General features: G+C 53.8%; 1 protein-coding gene and 2 long non-coding RNA genes across 3 annotated transcripts in view; 2 read left to right on the top strand and 1 right to left on the bottom strand.

The window, feature by feature from the left end:
• Positions 1 to 721: 721 nt before the first annotated feature.
• LOC101273761 (cytoplasmic tRNA 2-thiolation protein 1) lies at positions 722 to 9313 on the bottom strand. The gene is made up of 3 exons (XM_004286475.4): positions 9160 to 9313; positions 7229 to 7772; positions 722 to 5788 (listed from the first exon to the last, which is right to left on the bottom strand). Exons 2-3 carry the CDS (start codon positions 7734 to 7736, stop codon positions 5253 to 5255), a joined length of 1044 nt encoding a protein of 347 aa, XP_004286523.1. The 5' UTR covers positions 7737 to 7772; positions 9160 to 9313; the 3' UTR covers positions 722 to 5252.
• The window catches only part of LOC125962718 (uncharacterized), a 25966-nt gene continuing 22506 nt past the window's right edge, over positions 9128 to 12587 (top strand). Inside the window, exon 1 of the long non-coding RNA XR_007474359.1 lies at positions 9128 to 9211. This is a non-coding gene — a long non-coding RNA (uncharacterized LOC125962718). The remainder of the gene's footprint in view (positions 9212 to 12587) is intronic.
• The window catches only part of LOC117199149 (uncharacterized), a 4622-nt gene continuing 1279 nt past the window's right edge, over positions 9245 to 12587 (top strand). The window contains exon 1 of the long non-coding RNA XR_004480331.2: positions 9245 to 9487. This is a non-coding gene — a long non-coding RNA (uncharacterized LOC117199149). The remainder of the gene's footprint in view (positions 9488 to 12587) is intronic.

The following is a 12587-nucleotide window of genomic DNA, read 5'->3' as shown; positions in this document are numbered from 1 at the left end:
GGTGTGGGCCTCTCACTGTTGTGGCCTCTTCCGTTGCGGAGCACAGACTCCGGACGCGCAGGCTCAGCGGCCATGGCTCACGGGCCCAGCCGCTCCGCAGCATGTGGGATCTTCCCGGACCGGGGCACGAACCCATGTCCCCTGCATCGGCAGGTGGACTCTCAACCACTGCGCCACGAGAGAAGCCCCTTGCCTCACTTTTATCTGTCAATTCTTGCAGCACATTTCCATCTCCTGACCTCCAGTCCCTTCCCTATCTCATTTATGGACCCTAAAGGGATCTTCCCAACAGCCAGAGGGCTGACCCTTACTCTCCTGCACAAACCTGTTTGTGGCTTCTTGGTCTTAGTACATTGCAAGCATCTGTCCCAGCATTTAAAGTCCTTCACGGGGACTTCCCTGGTAGCACAGTGGTTAAGAATCCACCCACCAATGCAGGGGACACAGGTTCGATCCCTGGTCTTGGAAGATCCCACATGCTGCGGAGCAACTAAGCCTGTGCACCACAACTACTTAGCCTGTGCTCTAGAGCCCAAGAGCCACAACTACTGAGCCCGCGTGCCACAACTTCTGAAGCCTGTGCGCCTAGAGCCTGTGCTCTGCAACAAGAGAAGCCACCACAATGAGAAGCCCGCTCACCACAACAAAGAGTAGCCCCCGCTCGTCACAACTAGAGAAAGCCCGCGTGCAGCAACGAAGACCCAACGCAGCCAAATAAATAAAATAAAATAAATAAATTTATATATAAAAAAGACCAATTACCTTCCAAAGAAGAGCAGTTTGACTTACTTATCAAGTAGCACCGTGGAGAGCAGAAGAAAGCAAATACTGTCTTGAAATATAATTTTATAACCTATACTCTGTAAAGATAATTCAAAAATGAGGAAGCAGTACAATTTAGAACAAATACATGAGAGGTTCTCTACCGGTAGAATAACAATAGAAGATAGTTTAAAAATTCCTGACAGTAGGGATTTCCCCAGAGGTCCAGTGGTTAAGACTCTGCCTTCCAATGCAGGGGGCATGGGTTCAATCCCTGGTCAGGGAACTAAGATCCCACATGCTGTGGGGTGCGACCAAAAACTTAAAAAGATTTCCTGACAATAACAACAGCTAAGTCCAAAGCTGGGGGTGGGGGGAGGTAAGTGGACTTTACATTTCCTAATATCTGCAGATTATCCAGGAGGAGATAGAGGTTTTCGTTTAGTAGGTTAATTATGCATGCAGGAATTTTATGGTAATGACGACAAGAATAGAATCAGAATGTATGACTTACAAACTAGAAGTCTTTAAAAGTATCCTATAAAAACTTAGTAAATCAAAAGAAGACAAGAATGGAGAGATAAAATAATGTGAAATTGGTGGCACATATAGAAGATAAAATGTAACGTGGGGTACCTACATTGACTATACTGGATAAATGCTTCCGTTAAAAACAGAGCGTCAGCCTGGATTCTTATTCCAAGTATATGCTCTTTACAATATATGCATCTAAATTATAAGGATAGAGAAGGTCAAATGTAAAAGCAGACAAAATTAGATACTATGACAACATTAATTAAAAAAGAAAGCCTTCCGAAGCCCCTCCGACTTAGGTGCCCTGCTGGCCTGAGGCTCAGGACCTTGTGTCTGTGGATTGGGGGCCCTGACGGAGTTGGGGTTTTCCTGAACTCAGTGCCCAGCTATGATCCAGAACCATGGACAGCGTCAACCGTTCAGCTAGGACCTCCCCGGGGTCTGGCAGGGTGGTTGGAGTGCCCCCTGGGGGCAGATCCCTGACCTGTCTCAGATGCAGAGGAAAGAGGGCTGGAGGAATGGGAGTGGTGACATTCTGTCCCTCAGGACAGAGGTGCTCATCAGGGGACAGCCAACTCCTCAGTCTCCCCTGAAAACCTCCTCATCCTAGGGAAGAGGGGACTTAGCTTCAGAGACACAATGCATTTCTCACAGTTCTTTGCCCCTCGGGGCTTGACTCTACCCTCACCCCCTGCAGAAAATCTTCCCTGTGTCAGATTCCTCCCCTTTCTCCCCTCACTTTCCAGTAGGTTGCTAGTTTGTTCTTGTTCTTAATCCCTTTCTCATACTGTCACGGAACTCTGGATGACGGAGAACGTGGTTTATGATCATTTTCTAAGCCTGGTGCTCTGCCATGTCCTGATTCAGCTCAAATAAAGGAGTCAGAAGTCTGGTTTAGCTGATGGGTCACAGAAATAAATTCTAAGTTTTCCTTATTCTCCATGAACGGTAAATTTTCAGATTGGGGAAAGGATCTTGTGGCCTCAGTGGAACACAGCATGGAGAGAGTTATCATGAAGTGCAGAGGAAGCCAGGCAAGGTCTGGAAAAAGTAGTACTGTGGCAAGGAGAGGAAGCTTCGATAGATACCATAAAGAGGGCAGACTTTCTGAGGCTGGAGGGCTTGTACAGAAGTTAGAACTCATTCTGCAGGTGTGAGTGCAGGGCTCATGGGAAACATGGGAATGGACTGAGAGCCACATGCAAATCCAGTGGCTTTCTGAACTGAAATTGACACCAGAAACCTGCAAACATCACGCCCAGTTCTGGGTCTGGACCCAGCACCCCAGTTCTGTTTCAGCCTCTGACCAGAAGGAGCCCCTTGCAGATGAGTTTGAGGTCAGCCATCCTTTGTTGAAGCTTCTTGTGTGATCAGGCCTGAGCTAAGAGCCAGGATTGAGAAGATTCTGTTTCAGGTAGGTCCTGTGCCCCCCACACTCCCCTGCTCTGAGAGAATTTGAGGAGAGCAGCGAGAGACCACAGTCCATCCATTTTCTGAAGGGGATGGAGATGGACACTTGGGGGAGGCAACATGAGTGGAGAGTTGGATGGAAGGAACCACCTTGACAGGTTATCATCAGACCTGGGATGAGAAGAGCTCAGCCTTTACTTCCCTGGTCATCACTGGGGAGAAGGGGAGCTCCTGAAAGAGGGAGGAGTGGGGGCAGTCCAGTCCATAAAGAGTCTCTGGATGACTGCTGCTTCTGAAGCTGCCCTTGATCTCCAGATAGAAGGAACTGATCTGGTGGTGTCAGTCATCCCAGACTTGCCCCATCCAAGTCCAAGCTGCTGCCACTTCCCTGGCTGTGAGTGTGCAGGGTAAGTGGTCTGCAACACGTGACTCTATGCAGGGTCCTTGGTCTCCACTTTGGGTACAACTTGGAGAAGCACAAAGGGTAGGAGCTGCAGGTATAAGGATTGGGGACACTGTGTAGGACAAAGTGCTTCTTCATGCTCTGACCTTCTCTCATCCTGAAATTTCTAGGTTTACTCTAAAAGAGTCTACATCTTCTGATTTATGGAAGGGGCCAACATAGACCACGACCCTCCTATGCCCACAAACAGACCAGGTCAAAAGCTGCAAGGGACAATCAAGGACCTTGGGCCTTTTCCATCTCTTTGAGAACCTCCTCCTATGACTGCTCTGTGAGCAACAGAGATGCCAGGATGGGGGCAAGCAGGACACTGGGAGATGGCGTGAGGTTCATCCCAGTGTCATACTTTTCTGAGCTCCTGTTCTCTCTGTCCCGCCCCAGTGTTGACCCAGACACCTGACATCTATATCCTGGGGACCCTGGAATCTGGGCACAAGAGAATCCTGACGGGGTAGGGCACCCAACAACTGGCAAGGGGTGTCTCTGAGTCACCCTCCCCCCAACACACATCTTATGGTCGTGAAGATGCAGAAGCTCTGCATCCTTGCACCTTCCCCACCACAAAATGCTCAGGTGGACTCAGATCCACTTCATGGCTGCTGGTTCTGGGAAGGAGACATCCTCACCTAGATGGGAGGAATCAGGGAGGCTTCTGGGAGGCCCCTGGAGGATGTGAGCCAGAAGATGGGAAAGGAGGGCACTCCTGACAAGGGACCAGCCCAGCAAAGCTCGGAGGTGGGACCGAGGACACCAAGTCTCCCCAGGGGTCAGGCAGGAAGTTTCTGAGCCTCACACCTATCTGGACTGGCAGGGAGGCAACCCTGCAACCCAGAGCCCCCTGGTGGCCAAACTTTAATACGAACAACCAAGTCGGACACCATTACCAAATACTCACAACAGTGCTTCCCTAGGAGGCTTTGATTCCATTTTCAGTGGAGGAAATGGAAGACCAGAGAGGTTAAGTCACTGACCCAGGCTCACCCAGCTTTGCCTCTAGAATCTGAGGTCTGGGGAGCTCACCCAGCGGCTCCCCACCCATCACACAGAGATTGGGGGTAAGGACTAAATCCACTGTCTTGAGGAGCCCTAGGCAGCCCTGGGTGTAAGCCCCTAGTTGGGGCTCCAGCGAGGTGACCTCAGGCTAGTTGGCCTCAGGCTGTAACAGGGAAGAGTCAATCCTGACTACGTGTGGGATCTGTTTCTTTTACTTTAACCTTTGCTTTCCGCCCCTTTTGTTCACTGAAAGGATACTATCTATACATAATGGCCTGCCTCGGGGAACCCTGCCCCTCTGCCTGAATGTTAAACCAAAGTGCCTTTGTTCAGGGAAACATCCGAACCCTGTCCACCTGAGAATGGCTGCAAGAAAGAAGAAATTAACACATCCCCTCCCCGAGGCTGGCCATTCCAGGGGTTATTTGCAAAACGTATGGCCTTTTTACTTTACTTCCTCATCTTCTCGCCCTCTCTGTGCTGTAAAAGAAACTGGCAACCAAACCCGGAATAAAGTCGTATTCCTTGCCTCAACACTTCCTCTCCGATTTATTGGCCTGTGGTGCGGGGAGCAGAGCGAGCTTGGCCTCGGTAACAAGGCTACAGCCAATGAGATCGTGCTGGGGATGAAATGAGACGGCCTGCCCTGTACACAGCGCTCACACAGAAGCATCACGATTGCTGTAACTGACGTGCCCATCACGTTACATGGTTTTGCTTATCCCACTGCAGGCAAACATGAAACATGAGGCACACAGTAGGCGCTCAAGAAGGGTTAGGACTATCTGAGCACGCCCAGAGCCCCACAGAGGTACAGGCAAGAGGCCCCCTAATTCCCACTCGCTCAGGAATGGAAAGTTGTACAGTTCTCTCCTCTCTGAGGCCCAGGGGTCCCCCAGACACCCAGGAGTCCTCCGCAGCCCCAGGAGCCCAGAGCCCCAGCTTCTGCAGGACCACAGGTAAGGGGTTCCGACCCCTTCCCAACCTTACACCGAAGCCCGGGCTAAGGTAACTCGGGTTCCTTCACAGTGTCATTTACAGGCGGCCCCGCACTCCCACGTCGTCGGATCCCAGCGGAGAACTGGAGTCTCTAGAAGCCGGGGATGGGCTCCGAAGTCGGGGGTCCGGACGGCTGTGGCTCCCGCGGCGACCCCTCCTCGTCCAGCCCCCGGCGGCCCTTGCCGATGGCCAGGCGGGGCCGGCCGCGGTTCAGGCCTTCCAGGAGGGCGCAGGCCTGGCAGAGCGCGCGGCTGGCCAGCGCCCCGCAGCGGGAGCAGGCGCCGGGGGGCGGGGGCCGCGCGGCCGGGGCCAGCGCCAGGCGCTCGGCCGAGTGCACGAGGTCCAGCACCGCCGACGGCCGCGCCGCCTCCAGCAGCTTGAGCAGGTCGCGCGCGTGGCCGCGGAAGGCCTCGGGCGCGTACACGCACTCCTCGGAGAAGTAGTCCAGGCGGCGGAAGTGCGCGTACAGCACCACCTCCTTCTGCGAGGCCAGCTGCAGCGGGCGGCAGCGCGGCAGGGCGCCCCCCTCGCCCGGAGAGCCCAGGCCCCCGCCGCGCGCCAGCCGGCCCGCGTCGCCCCGCAGGAAGTTCATGAGCACCGTCTCCGCCATGTCGTCGGCGTTGTGTCCTGGGGGAGAGACGCGAGCCGGTGAGGAGGGGGCGCGGGGGCCGGCGGGTCCGCGGGAGGAGACCCCGCGGTACCGTGGGGCGGCCGGGGGAGGCTGCGGGTGAACCCCGCGAGAAAGGAGAGGGGAATACACCAGGCTCCCGTGGAGCAACTTGGGATGCCCTCATTTGCCCCCCTCTTATTGCAAACCAGGCTCTGTGCTCGGTGCCCTTTCAGGTAGTGAGTAACACTGCTTTACGCTGCAGATATAATTTCAGTCTAGTGAAGTGTACTTCAGACCGCACAGACATCAAAATGGCATTTGATGGAGATGCTCAAGTGGGCTGTTGACACAAGTGCCTCTGGGTATGCAGATTATGGTATTTAGAAGGACCAGGGAGAAAGTAAGTGCATAGTTACACAACAGTCACCATAAATTTGAAGCTGAATCTCTGCTTATTCTGTAACTTGTCACCTTATACTTGGGTCTATAGTAAAACACCGGTCTTACGGCTTCTCAAGTCGGCCATACTTTCCCTCCTCAGGGCCTTTGCATAAGCTGTTTCCTCTGCTCAGAACCTCTCCCACCCCCGTTTTGTCCTTCACCTAGTTACCCACTCGGCTTCAGGTCTCCGCTCACTCAGGAAACACTTCCTTAATCCCCACGTTTCTCCCTTCACTAGGTCCTCCTGTGTCATTTTCCTTAGTGGCACAGGAAATAATTATAATCAGGTTATAATTACATATGTGAGAAACGGACAGGAGCAGAGACTGTGTTGTGCATCATCATAACGGCAAACATTTATATGTTTACCGTTTCTCAGTGTCTTGTCTAAGTGCGTCATACGTAATTCCCATAATTCATCCAATTCCCAGTAACTCTACGACCTAGATAGTATTAATATCCCTATGATATAAAAGAGGAAACCAAGGTTAGGTAGTTTGTTCTAGGCTATATAGCTTGCATCTGGCACACAATAAATGGTCAACAATTATTTGTTTAAGTAATGATTGGTACAGAGAAAGTGTTATCAAAGAGGAGAAGCGAATAGAGAAAAGGACACAGTTGCGTTCAGACTAGATGCTTCTGATGGGAGATGCCCCTTCATACCCCTCCTTTTGTGACAAGGGACAAAATGTCATAAAAAAAAAGTGCAGAGAACCACAGCCCTAGCCCCTAGAGAGTACCCTACCACCCCTCTATTTGCCAGCGTGTGTGTACAAAGATGATGGCAGTGACTCAAAAGCTTACCACGCCCAATCTAAGGACATGCACATACTATGAACCTTCAGTGTGCATGCACAGCCCCTCCTCCTTTTTTAGCGTCTCCAATTAGGATACACGCAGTCTCCTTTACGACCTCTGGGGCATGCGCCTCAGTGGACTTACAGTGTCCGCCCCTCGCCCGCGCATGCGCCCGTTCCTCCCACCGCGCCCCTCTGTGCCGCGCCTGCGCTCACCCGTCACGACGTGCGTGGCTCCCACGCGGCGCGCCCCTTCCTCTAGCGCCCGGCGTCGCAGCACCCCGCAGAAGGTGCAACAGGAGCGGCTGCGGCCGGAGCCGGCCGTGCTGCGGGCCACGGCGTCCATCGTCCAGCCCCCGAAGAGCTCTGCGTAGGCCACGACGGTGAGCGGGAGCTCCCAGCGTGCTGCTTGCCGCCGCACGGCCGCCAGCGCCGCGTCCCGGTAGCCGCCGATGCCCTCGTCCACGGCCACGAGGTGCAGCGAGATGCCCAGGCGCGGGGCCAGCTCGCGCAGCACGTGCGCCAGCACAGTGGAGTCCTTGCCGCCCGAGGCGCCCACGGCCACCACAGCGCCGGGCGGCAGCAGGCGGCCCGCGACCACCGTGTGCAGCACCTCGGCCTCGAAGGAGGCGCAGAAGCAGGTGGTGCACAGCGCCTGGCCCGAGCGCGGACGGCGGAGGGCGGCTCGCGCCTTGTGGCAGGAGGCGCACTGCGGGGCGGGCATCGCGGGGTCCTGGCGAGGCGGGAGGGTTGGCTTCTCCTGGATGGGTGGAGAGGGGAGGCGGGTTACACGTGGATTCCAGATTAAGGGGTCGTTGCCTCCCGGCAGAATGCCTAAATAGTGCCCAGAGTAAACCCATTGTCTGGAACAGTCTTCCCTCAGCGCTGTGCAGGCCTGGCACCTTCAAGTCTCAGTTTAAGCTTTCATTCATTTGTTCAACAAATATCCACTCAGTGCCTCCAAAGTGCCCAACATTGGTTAGGCACTGGGGACACAGCAGGGAGTAAAACAGGAAGGGTTGCAGGCACTAAGTTCTAGTGGAGGGGCCGACCCAAAATAGTTTTCAGATATAAATAGGTTACCCTCTGAGCTCAGACCAGAAGGAAGAGAAGGAGTTAGGCATTAGATCAAGGTGGTAAGAATTTTCCGGATAGAGTTAATACCAAATGCAAAGGACCTGAAAGGGCAGGTCCTGTCTGTGTTCTTTTGGGTGGAAGGTGGTTCAAGACTGGAGAGGGTCGGGGGCTTGGAGATTGGCAGGGTGAGGAGCTTGGACTTTATTCTGAGTGAAACAGGAACCGTTGGATGGTTTTAAGCTGTATAGTCACAGGATCTAATTTCTATTTTAACAGGATCCCTTGGGCTGCGTGTGAATAGAGGGGTGGAGAGTGGCAAGGACAGACGTGGGCAGACCAGTGAGGAGGCTCCTGCAGTGATCCAAGTAAGCAACAGTGGTAGCTCGGAGCAGAGTGGAGACAGTGGAATTGGAGAGAAGTGGTCAGATTCTGGATCGCTTCCGGAGACAGAGTAGATGGGACTCTGCCGAGTCTTGGGGGACGGCAGTGGATGAAACAGAGGACTCATGACAACTCCAACTTTTGTTTTGACTTGAGCACTTGTAAGGGTAGTGGGACCATTTAATAAAGAGGTGGTGGGGGTTAGGGAAGACTGGGGAAATATTGTAAGAGGAGTAAGCTTATGGCAAAGAATCTGGAATTTCTTTTGGGCATGGCCAGATTTGAGGTCCTTTGCTCTGCAAGTCTTTCCAGAACTCTGGCCTGGGTCTGGCGCCTCCTCTGGGCTTCCACGGCCGTCTGACCCTCACCGAAGGCCAGCCCTGACCACTCTAAGGTTGTTATCAGGACAGAAGAGGGTGCGCTCGTACCGCACCCAGCTTGGGCGGTGCGAACAAGGAGTCAGACCCGGCCGGCAGAGTCCAAAGCGGGTCAGCAGGGACACCAGAGGCTTAGGGCACTCCCGCGTGGAGGGCCGGCGGTAGACCGGCTTTGGGGGGATCACGGAGGGGAGTGCCATCTCCCGAGGGATGCCTACCGAATGCGTGGGAGAGAAATATGGAGACCATCAACTCCTCCACGGCAGCACGACCAAGGGCCGAGATCGACCCGCCGCGGGAGGAGGCACTCACCTGAGTAGAGCCCGCGCCGGACGGTCCAGGCTCAGAGAAAACGCGGAAGCAGGTAAGATAACTACGACTCCCAGAAAGCTTTGGGTCAACCCGCGAATGACTCCCAGGTGCCCGTGCGGCGGTTCGGCCTGGAGCGCTTACGGCTCTCGGACAAGCTGGGCCTACAACTCCCGGCGATCCTCGCGGTGTTGTCTTTCGTTCCCGCCTACGGTTCCCAGAGTGCTCCATGCCAGTGCGGCTCGATTTCCGAGTGCGCCTGCGCAGGAGCTGGTGAGGCGTGTGATTTGGATGCTGACCTGCGCTGCGCGCTGTGGTTTATTCCACAGATGTATGTTTTTTAGATTTTCTGCTCTTGTGGGAGCATGGTAGAGTTTGTGGTGGGGGTGGAGAGGCGTCAGGGCGGGGTACGAAGGGGATAGGGGTGCGAAAGGGAGAGGTAGCGAGGGCGGTGGACCGGTTTCAAGGATCGGGGATACAGTTTGGGTTCTTGCGCGCGCCCCCACTAACGTGAGAGCGGGTGTGCGCCCCGGCTGAGGACCGCCGTCGTGCGGGCTGGGGGTGTTATGCTTGCGCGGAGCCGAAAAGTAGTGGTTTGCGGTTCTCTACGCGGGTTCGGGGCATAAACGCGGTGAGCAGACATGCGCGCACCTGGGTCAGGAGCCAGTGCTCACGCCTCCTGCCTGGTGGAGTTGAAGGCAGAACTCGGGATGGAGGGCAGGTGAGACCCGTAAGACGGAGGGTTCCCCGGGGAACAAGTCCCCCCAAACCAAAAAACGGAGCACCTTCCCAAGAGTCTACCGGAGCCCTGATTCCCAGGTCCAAGCCCTCAGCCCCCTAATTGCCGCCTCTCCTGCATGTTATATTCTGAGATCCTTTTGTCTCTACTCCTGTGAAGCTCTTGAGAGAGTAGTGATGGGGGACATTTGGGTGTCTGGACCTATTTGTTGAAGCCTGGTCATCGGGTTCACTCATTTGTTAATCATTTCCTGAGGCTTTCTGTGTGCCAGGTCCTATTCTCTGGGACACAGGTGTACCAGGCCTGGTTGGGGAGATAAGGACGGCACAGTTTGATGTGGAGGTTCCAGATGTCAGGGGCTGCAGGAGCCCAGAGATCACAGGTGCTGCTAACCAGGGCATGGGGGGTGGGGGCCCCTTAATAAGGAGTTAGCACGTGCCAGACACCGGTGCTCTGCACTTCCCTTGCACCATCTCAAGTTCCTCGTCTGTAAAATGGGGGTGATAATCATCGTACCTGCCTCACAGAGTGTGTGTGAAAATAAATGAGTTAACAGCAAAGTGTTTATCGACCAAGCCATAAACTTTTATAATTTTCGTCCATTAAAGTCTCATAACCAGGCATGGCTGCCTTTTCGGGGTTGGGGGGGCTAGGCCTAAGTTTTCTTTTAAAGCAAGCCGTGAGTTGGGAATTTCAAAATCTCAGGCAACCTACAGATAAGCTAAGGCAGTTCTCAGTTGGGTGTGAGTTTATCCCCAAGAGAACATTTGGCAATGTCTGGAGACAGTTTTGATTGTGACGACGGGGGTGCAAGGGGAAGGGTGTGACTGGTATCAGGCAGGCAGAGGCCAGGGATGCTGGTAAGCATACTCTGCACAGGATGGCCTCCCACAGCGAAGAATCACCCGGGCCCCGAATAGCAGTCGTGCCGAGGCTGAGGGGCCCTGGCTTAAGTGACATTTTGCTGTGCCTGGTTTTCTATCCCCAAATTAGTATACATTCAGGTGTTGCTGTGTTGGTTTTAGTCCCTCGCTATGAAAGTTTCTTTATTTGAGTATTTAAGCGGATCTCCACACCACTCACATATTGAGTGAGAAGTTAGTTTAAAAAAAAAAAAAAAAAAAAGGTTCGTCTTAAACTGGGCTTCAGTGAAATAAAAGAGGATGTGAAAGCCAGCCTGCCCGCGTCACTCCGTGTGCCACTTGCTTAGTTGTGTGACCTTGAGTAGGTGTCTTAACCTTTCTGGGCTTCCTCTGTTCAGGGGATAATAAGAGCAGCTGTTGGAGGAACTAGATGATTTCATATATGTAAAGCGTTCAAGACAGGGCTTGGTGTTTAGCAAGAGCTGTGAAAAGAGTGGAGGGCAGTGTTCTGGTTCCTTATGTCACTCCCCTGGGGCAGCAGTGGTAACATGTTAACTTAGTTTCTAAGGGGAGAGACTGAGTTGGTGTCGACTGCTTGTCAGTTAGAGGGTGAAGATTGAGTCCCTCAGCCTGGTGTTTGTGACCTGGCCCCTGATGACTTTGCAGCCTCATCTCTCACCCCTGCACCTCTGGCAGGTCCCCACCTTTGCTGGAGAAATAACTTTTTCTGCCAGGTGTTTGCACATGCTCCCTCCCCTTCCTGAAGACCTTCCAACCCTCACTCCTCCTCCCCCGCCACACTGATTCCTGTTTCTCCTCCAGGTAGCCACTTGGATGTACTTCCCCCAGGAAGTCCACAGGATCCCTTCTCCCCTGCCTTGGGTTAACAAGCCACCTCTGGGCTCCCACGCCCCTGGTCCCTTCCTGTCACCTTGGGTTGTGGCTGCCTCTGTTTCAGCATCTCTTTGGGTTGGGTGCTTTTTCTTTCTTTTTTTTTTAAATTTATTAATTAATTTACTTTTGGCCACGTTGGGTCTTCAGGTGCATGGGCTTCTCATTGCAGTGGCTTCTCTTGCTGCGGAGCACAGGCTCTAGGCGCGTGGACTTCAGTAGTTGTGGCTCGGGGTCTCTAGAGCGCAGGCTCGGTAGTTGTGGCGCACGGGCTTAGTTGCTCCGCGGCGTGTGGGATCTTCCCGGACCAGGACTCAAACACGTTTCCCCTGCGTTGGCAGGCGGATTCTTAACCACTGCGCCACCAGGGAAGTCCCGGGTTGGGTGCTTTTTGAGAAGGGTTTGGTTGGATTTGCATCTGGGTCCCTAGCATCACTGGGCAGAAAGCCTGGAACAGAGCAGGCCAGGTATTCAAGGCCCTTCCTGAGCTGCTCCTAGCCTACCTCTCCTTTCTTGTATCCTCCTGTTATCTGCGCCCCAGTGAACACTCAGCTCGGGCAGGAGACTGCTGCTGTCGGATGTGGTGGTTAAGGATGGAGGTTCAGATCCTCGGATGACCAATCTAGTTGTGTAAATGTGGACAAGTTACGTTTCCTCACCTGTAAGATAGAGATGAAATAGTGCAGTCCAGGAGTAGAGCAGTGGTTCTCAACCTGGATGATTTTTGTCCCCCAGGGGACATTTGGCAGGCAGTTTTAGTTGTCACAACTGGGTTGAGGGGGACTGGCATCCGGTAGGTAGAGGCCAGCAATGTTAGTAGATCTCTAATACACAGGACAGCCTCCTCAGCAGAGAGCTAACCTGCCCAGAATGTCAGTAGTGCTGAGGTTGGGAAGAGGTACACGTTGAGTGCTTAGAACAGTGTTTGGGCCACAGTA

The sequence above is a fragment of the Orcinus orca genome, chromosome 20 (genome assembly GCF_937001465.1).
Source record: "Orcinus orca chromosome 20, mOrcOrc1.1, whole genome shotgun sequence".
Taxonomy (NCBI): Eukaryota; Metazoa; Chordata; class Mammalia; order Artiodactyla; family Delphinidae; genus Orcinus; species Orcinus orca.
This window is presented reverse-complemented; position numbering and strand designations above follow the sequence as displayed.